This window comes from Buceros rhinoceros, unplaced genomic scaffold, assembly GCF_000710305.1.
Source record: "Buceros rhinoceros silvestris isolate BGI_N320 unplaced genomic scaffold, ASM71030v1 scaffold606, whole genome shotgun sequence".
Taxonomy (NCBI): Eukaryota; Metazoa; Chordata; class Aves; order Bucerotiformes; family Bucerotidae; genus Buceros; species Buceros rhinoceros.
The window spans coordinates 44,399-52,442 of NW_010417878.1; the positions used below are offsets into that span (position 1 = coordinate 44,399).

Consider the following 8,044-nt stretch of genomic DNA (forward strand, 5'->3'; position numbering starts at 1 on the left):
TCCTGGGAGAGGCATATCACGGTTGGGGATGAGGAAGAAAGGGAGGCACTTGGGAAGAGAGGAGGGGCCCACGGGCTCTAACCTGTAGCGAGGGGGTCCCAGTAGTGGTATCCAATGCTTTCCTTACCGCTGCGCAGCCCGCCATGGCTGGAGAGCTGCAATGCCCTCTCAGGGCAGTTCCAGCGGTCCCAGGCAAACTGGAACTTGCACTCCTCGATGCCACTCTGCGCCCCAGCTGCCACGCTGCTGGAGTAGATGAGATAGGCCTAGGAGCAGAGCAATGGGTCAGGAGGGAGGACGGTGTGTGCCCTGCTTCAGACTCCTCAGCAGTCACTTGCAAAAATGAGTCAGGATGTGTCGACCAGTATGCAGGGACAGTTCTCTGGGTGACAGTCTGGGAATGTCCCCGTGCTGCTCCCAGGGTCCAGAAGAGTCCCTCAGCAGCTCTAGTTGCCATCACAGGCAATGCAAAGCCCCAGCTGCTTCCCACACAGCGTGGGGCTGATGCATATCGTGGGTCCATGATACACGTTCCTGCCCTGCGCTGCATATCGTGGGTCCTGCTGCTTTGGGGTCTAGATGGACGGAGGAGTGCAGTGCAAAACACCGGGAAGAACACGGCCCCAGGCTCCCTAGGAGACTGGCATTCAACTGAAAATAACTTACATGCTGTCTTGCAGAGGCAGGATGTACAGAACTGAGGGGGTCTTGGAGGCTTGGCTCCCCTAGGGAGTGGGGCTTGCCACCAGCAGCAGCAAACGTATTTTCTGCTGTGCTGGGTCGGAGCCTGAGCCTCCTGGGGGAGAAGGCCATGCTGTTGGCTGTTAGCCACATTAGGAGAGGTGCCAGCCAGCCCCTGCAATGGGGAACCCCTTATCTCTCCAGCATGAGAGGAGGCAGAGCCTTCTCCTCAGAGACCAGGGAGCTCCAGGCAGCAGGAACTTGCCTCCTCCTTCACCACAGCTCCAGGGGGACAGCCAGTGCTTTGGGGCAAAGCACTGGCTCTTCCTACAGCTCTCAGCGCTTCTCCAGCGTAGCACTGAGAGCCATAGAAAGAGCTAGATGGGCTCGGAGGTGTTCCTGGGGAATAGCCAGAACAAAAATAGGGTGAATTTTACAACTGGTCCTGGCTAAGAAAAAAAGCCTCTAAAAGAGGGGTGCAAGGAGGCAGGGGGTCAAAAATACTGAACGAGGTCCTGGCAATTCCAGTTGTGCTCCTCAGGAAAGTATGTTTTGCAGGGCCTACAGAAAGTACCTTTCCAACTCGATGAATGTGGCTCCTGATACTAACCTGATCATCAGGAAGCAATAGCTGACAGGTGAGAGCCTCAGCTAGTGCCCATAGACACAACTCCCAAATCTGGCCCCAACCAGCTTAAAAGGACCCCAAGCCACCTTTGCTCAGCTTGGGCTCATACAGCCCAAGGAGCTGCAGGTCATTTCTGCCCCTCCTATGCCTTTTTGCTGGAAATGTGGGGGTGAGGGGAGCTCTGGCCAGGGCTGGCTGGAGAGGAGTGGGAAGGAAGAGCCCCTCCCTTCCCCGGGTTTAGTGGAATCAGGGACAGAGATCAAAGGGATTTCTCTTACCTTGGGGCCCGTCATCAGGAAATTATTCACTGACCTGGAAGACAGAGACAGTGTCAGCAGGGAGGGGGTGATGGTGGAGGGATCTGGGGAATGCCTGGCATCCCAGGGCTCTCCTCTTGCTGCTCCTCCAGCCTGCCTGTCTCCTGGCTGCAGGCACCTTTAGTCGCTTCCTTGTCTCCCCTTGCTGCTCCTTGTAAGCCAGGACAGTGCCTTCTCCTTTCCCCCACCCCTGCTGTACTGGGCTGCAAGCTCCTCACCACTCCCTCCTTTTGCTTTCCTCCGCACAGCTGCCCTTCATACCAATCCCCCCATTTTTTTAGTGCTTTCCTGTTTCCCCAGCCTTGCTTTTTAATTCACCAAACTGCTGCTCGGCTTAACTCAAGATAGTGTTGCCTTCATTCCCAGGATCTGGACCATGTGCCACCCCACTCTCCCTGGGGGACCATGACGAGGGAAAGGGGACATCACATTGCTGCTTCTTTGGGTGTGTTCCAGCAACATCCCCCAAGATCCTGGTCGCTTATTTTCCTGAAGTGCCAACTCTGGCTGTCTGTGCTCTCCTCTTAGACACATTATGGTGATGGCTGAGCACGAGCACACTCGTCCTCCCCACCCTGCTGGGCACTGCTCAAGGAGGGGAGTGGGTGTATGGGTGCCATGGTCCTAGCCAAAATTAAACTTTGTGGTGTTCCTGCTGCAGGTATGAAGTGATTGTCTCTAAGAGCCACAGGGCAGTGGCTGGTCTCCATCACTCTCCCCAGGCAGCGTCTTGCAGAGCTGATGGTGATCGGTCTGAGTCCTTTTCTTCCAGCAAGAGAGACTGTTTCAATGCAAATGGTCAGTCAGTGACAGGACTGCATGTGGTGCAGTGACCACCACTAGGACTCTGGAAGATGTCTGGGTGAATCCAGCTTAGCTGTGTCGTGGCAAAAAGGACTGAGGCTTTAAAAAGGCCGAAGAGCCAACCCCAAATATCCCCAGCCAGCAATGAAGCAAGAAAAGGGTGGTTTCTCCTACAAACACCTCATTCCAGACACTCCAGCTTTGCAAAATAACCCTTATTGCTGGAGAGTCTCTGGAGCATCTCCCATGCCAGTGCCCCAGCACTCTAGAGAGATGGGTAAGTGCTGTTATCCCCAGGAGAGGACGCTGAGGCCAGAGAGATGGTATGAGTGGACTGAGACCTTGAAATGAGTGAGTGATCAGGAGAGCATGCACCAAGAGAAACTGCGCTCTTCAGCTTCTTCTCGAGACGATGTTCTTCTTCAGATGCTGGATGTTTCCCAGCGGAGAATGCCTCTCATTTTCAGCTAGCCCTCACAGAGCCTTAACCTACACTCTGTCCTTCAGTGGAGCAGCATGCTCCACTGCAGTTGGGCTAGCCGGCATGCAGTGATGCTTGCTGCTTTTCTAGCTCCTCTCCATTCCCTGAAAATCTCAGTAGCTGAGTGGTCTGTGGCTGGATGCTGGGAAGAAAGGCACCAGCTAGGGTAGGGTTTTTCCTCCCTGCTGTCTGGAGGATACCCACAGGTAAGGGAGGAAGAGGCACTGTCCTGTTGTGCTACAAATCCAGCACGGAGAGTGCAGGAGCATCCCAGGGTGGTCTCGAGTGCAGGCAGAAGCAGGCACAGCCATTCCAAGCTGGGGACAGTGTAGCCATGCTGCAGACCTGCCATGGACACAGGGGTGGCAGGACTGGTGCCCAGACATCAAACGCTTGAGAGATTTAGCAAGGATATTTTCCTGCCCTGGAAAACCACTTCTGCAGTCAGCGAGCCCATTTTACCCCTGGCAGAATGGCCCTTAAGGAGATCCTCTCCGATACACCACATAAAGGAGATCTCATTATTTTAACTTGGTCAAAATCACAAGAAAACCAATTGTTGCTATTACCCACAGTTTAGAAAGATTTGAGAGAAATTTTGCAAAAGTTTGCAAAGATTCACTCTGGCAAGTCTAACGTTGGAGGGGTGTTTTTGGTGGAAATGTATCTATATTGATGAAGCTTGCTTTGGGAAAGATTCCCCTGAGTCAAGATGGGAGGGAGAGGGCTGTGCCAGGGCACTGTGAGAGCAGAAGATCCTCTCCCTTTGTTCCAGGCCTGGGATTCAGACCCGGCTGCACTTCAGCCCCCGTGGGTACTTTAGCACGAAGTCGATGGCTGTTTTGCTGAGGAATTTTCCTTTGGGAGCTGCTTCTGCATTGTACAGCTAATTAAATATTTCCTGGGACTTGGAGAGACGGCATCTGTAGCCGGCTGATTAGAGCATCGGGTGACCTGAATCACACAGGGCCATGAACCTGGGGCTATTCAGACTGTGTAAGCTCCATGGGTCCCCATCCTAATGCAACTGGGTAGCAGCATGAACAAGTCATTTTTCCATCTGGTTTCCCTCCTGTCCTTTGCCTTGACCTCAAGTGCTTTGCTATGGGGACCACACTCAGGATGGCTTCAGTGAGAATCTGAGCCTCTGCTAGCAGCTGTGAGAAAACTCTGGTAGAACGTCCCTGTGCAGGCGAGATCTAGAGAATTACAAGTCCTCTCCTATCTTGCTTTTGTGGCCAAAATGAGAGACACATCCCATCTACACTGCTTCTCACCCAGCTAGGAAAAGCCAAATTCACAGCGTGCAAGAAGGATTTGCTTCAAAACCTTGCTGGCCTCATCTTGGATTAGGAACATCTGAGCAGTTGCAAGGCTGGCTTTAGGAGGAGGACAGTAATCCAAAAGTTTAGGATTTACAGCAAACCAGCCTGTTAGTAGGTATCAACTGACACCACTGCATTGAGGCAGAGGATCTGTTCCTCCAGGGATAAACCTCGAGGTTCACAAAAAGCCCAAGTTCAGGATATGCCAATTCGCCATCTGCAGCTGAGCAAACGGTACAGTAGCAATTTCCCAGCAGGATATCCTAAACATTTTTACGAAGTTGGAGAGACAGAAGGCATTTTTCTTAAGCTCTCTGATGACTAGGCAGGCACGCTGCTGGGTGAGTTTTTAGGACTTAGACAAGTGAAAGATTCATTTAGACTGGTATAGCTGACCCTCCACATTTAACTCTTGAAAGCTGCAAGTGGATTGAGGAGAAGGGCAGATGGGACTGTCATATAGCTGAAGGCTAGCTGAAATTTCTCTTATTTATGTTGTGAGGGAAGGAAAGATAAAAATGGAGACAAAATCTGCGTGCTTTGTCTTTCCTTGTGTGATCTAGCTAAGAAAAATGCAGAGACAGACTTCAGCAGGTAGGGAGAGGAGTCCCACTAAATTCTTCAGCCCCCTGCCCAGCCCATGCAGGGCCCTGGGCAGGATACTCTGCTTCCCTCACTGCAACTATATGCACCCAGTTAGAAAGCAAATCTAGGGTAAGTGATTTTCATAGCCTCTGATATTAGGAAATTATCTCACAGTTAATGAGGATCTATAACAGGCGGTCTCTATCATAGTTTTATTGAACCAAAAGCAAATAACCCTCTAAGCAGCAGTCCCATTATATTTTATACATATCAAATATTGATAAGCCTCTGATAATTTCTGCTCAGTTACAACTTTCACCTTATTGGTTATTCAGCACCCTGCTCCTCAGTCTGATATGTCCCAAGAGTCTTATCAAATCTCCCATTAAAATATTTGTTTGATACCTTATCACCTACTCATGCTACCATGCTGCTGGTTCAGCTCTTTAAAAATTATAAAGCTGTATTTAGATCTTTTCTGTCATTATTGCAAACATAGAAAATTTATACAATTTCACTTGAGTCAAGTACAAACTCCCCCAAATTATTAGAAAACCAATGACACTGGAAACTAAAGGCAATCCCACAGCTGAAGTGTGAAACAACTTTTAGAGACAAGCTGATGAATTAGAGATTGTTACATTATTCCCACAGAACAGGAGACTGGGAGGCAACTCATTGACATTTGGAACTTTTTTTTCCCCTTAGTTTCTGTCTCGTTGTATTTATCTGTTTTTTAGTTCCTAAATGCAACCCTGACATCGAGTAACACGCTGACCATTCAACCTAGCTGACATGGCAGAATAAAATCTACACTCAGGGAAGGGAAGTGGCCGTATATACAAAAAAAAAAAAATTACTGTTGATCCATAGCTGCCCCCCACTCCCGATTCCCATGATTAAATCACATGAAAAAAGAATGTTGTTGCATTTTAAGCTATTGGGTCAGATAAAGAAGGCCAGCAGAAATTGCAAGCAATTGCAAGTATGATTGCTGTGAACCTCGCTTTTTTCTCCTCAGGAGTTAAGGGACAGGGTCTCTAATTCAACCATTTCGAACAAAGTTTGCAATTTTCCTTTCTCTCAGAAACAACCTATGAGCAACAAGCAGAGAGAAACATGGCTATCTTGATCTATAAACTTTTCTTTTAGATAAAAACTTCTGAAAGGCAGACAGGGAATTTTGACACAAGCCTTCCATTGAAAATGCCTGGAATTTCTATATTTAACTCTACTTTGTGCTCTGAAATTCTCCCCTTTGAACTGTTTCTTTTAAATGTTGATATTTTATGAGGAAAGCAAGTGAAATATACAGGAAGAGCAGAGAAATAAAAATAAAATCAGCACAAGTTCTTGCCTAGCCTCCCTGCGTAACACATATTCCCCTTGTTCCAGATGGGAGGATTTATCTTGAATTTGCAACTGTATGATATTTAGACATACACAAATTGCTGCACATTCTTTTATTGAAAGGAGACAAAAATCTCTAAAAGAATATTAATTTCACCCCCAGCCTAACAGGAATGAGTTCCCATTTACTGTTGGGTTTTTCTTTCTATAATTTTGGTTTCTCCATCCATGGTAATAACCCTAGAGATCTGCCATGGGGGAAGCGGGGGGGGGTTGGTAATTGAACAGGAAAAGGCTTTCCTTGCTGTTAGAGATAAGTTTGTAACCCACTGAACAGATTCCCCAGGGCATCACAGAAATGGAAAATAAAGTTTGGGTCCTCAGCAAAAATCACATAAGAAAAAATACCTACAGAGTCAGGACATTAGAGTCCATCTCCATTTGAGCGTGGGATAGATATACTCTGCAAGGAGTGATACGAGATTTGATGCAAGTGTAATCTTCTGTTCACCTTTATCAAAAATTTCTGGAAATAAATTTGAAACAACCCTTAGGACAGAGCAGGAAGCCCATGGGAGATGGATGCAGGTTTGTGCACAGAGAAACTGGTCCGACGGCATCCAGGTGGTTGGAAACCAAGCCATAGCAATCTCCGTACCAAAAGCTTGTCCCCAGGAAATTCTAATACATGAGTTTTAGACATGTGTAATCCTGACCCTGTGCCTGCCAAGGAGCCCGAGTCTCAGGCTGCTCATCTGGAGTGATGCTCTTGCTGTTCTAACTCACCCCTGTTGGCTCTGAGCTCTTAATCACGGACTGTCTTCTTTGGTGACTGCGAAAGAAGCCCCACTTGATTTGATTAAGACAAGAGACAAGCTGACTCTGAGCCTTTGGAAAAAGAGAAATCCCTGGCTCTCCCCGTGGGTTATCTTCCCAGCTGGAAGTGAGGGGTTATATCCTTCGCATCTGCTCTCTTCTGTTTTACCCCAGCTCAGGAGTTGGCCCATACCGCTATTGTTGGGAGGTGCAGGGGAATAAAAGGGGACTTTCTTAGATCTTACCTCTCTGCCAATGAGTGTTTTAGGACTTAGTTAAATATCTGGTCCCATTAAAGACCAGAATTGAGCTAAGTTGGAAAGAGGGGACATATAAGAAGGTGAAGAGGAATTTCCTTAGGATGTCCAGGAAGAGCACCTGCCTGTGACACAGACTGAGGTGCTCTCGATACTCACCAGGCACAGCAGGATTGGAAGAAGGGAGTGAGGAAGAAGATGCCCAGATATGGGTCCATGTGAAATATAAAATCCAAATAAAGAGGGAAAAAGGAGATCCTAAAAAAACCCTTGGGTACCATCACCACCAGAGGAAAAAGAAAAAAAAAAAAAGAAAAAAGAAACACAATAAAATTAGGGAAAGGATGGAGCTTGGGTCCCATCCCCACCAGGGAAAAAAAAAAAAAAAAAAAGAAAAAAGAAACACAATAAAATTAGGGAAAGGATGGAGTTACTTTCCACCCGGCAGTCCTGGTGTGATGAAGACGCATATGCTCCCTGAATCCCAACTTCTGCGAAGGGTAACCAATCCTAAAGTAAGAGCTAAAGGGGGTTGGTGAAATGGAGCCGCAGAACTTCCTAAGAAGAGATTATCTACTTAATTAAAGATTTTTTTTTTTCCCTAAGTCCTTCAGCCAATCAGGACTCAAGTGCCAGAGAGATTGAACTGATGAAAAGAACACCCCAGGTTCCTCAAAGACAAATGCACCACGAAAGGGATAAGAGGGAGGGAAAAAAAAAAAAGAGAGAGGGAGAGAGAGAGAGAGGAATAAAGGAAGAGACAGCAAATCCCTTAAAGTAATCACTAGATTCAGTCTCTA

The 8,044-nt window shown here is 47.7% G+C and overlaps 1 protein-coding gene across 1 annotated transcript in view; it reads right to left on the minus strand.

Moving 5' to 3' along the window:
- The window catches only part of WNT8B (wingless-type MMTV integration site family, member 8B), a 12,020-nt gene extending 4,558 nt beyond the window's left edge, over nucleotides 1-7,462 (minus strand). The window contains exons 1-3 of the mRNA XM_010138299.1: nucleotides 7,404-7,462; nucleotides 1,588-1,621; nucleotides 128-266 (exon numbers count right to left, since the gene is read on the minus strand). Coding sequence (XP_010136601.1) covers nucleotides 128-266; nucleotides 1,588-1,621; nucleotides 7,404-7,462 — 232 coding nt within the window. The remainder of the gene's footprint in view (nucleotides 1-127; nucleotides 267-1,587; nucleotides 1,622-7,403) is intronic.
- Between the last annotated feature and the right edge of the window lie 582 nt (nucleotides 7,463-8,044).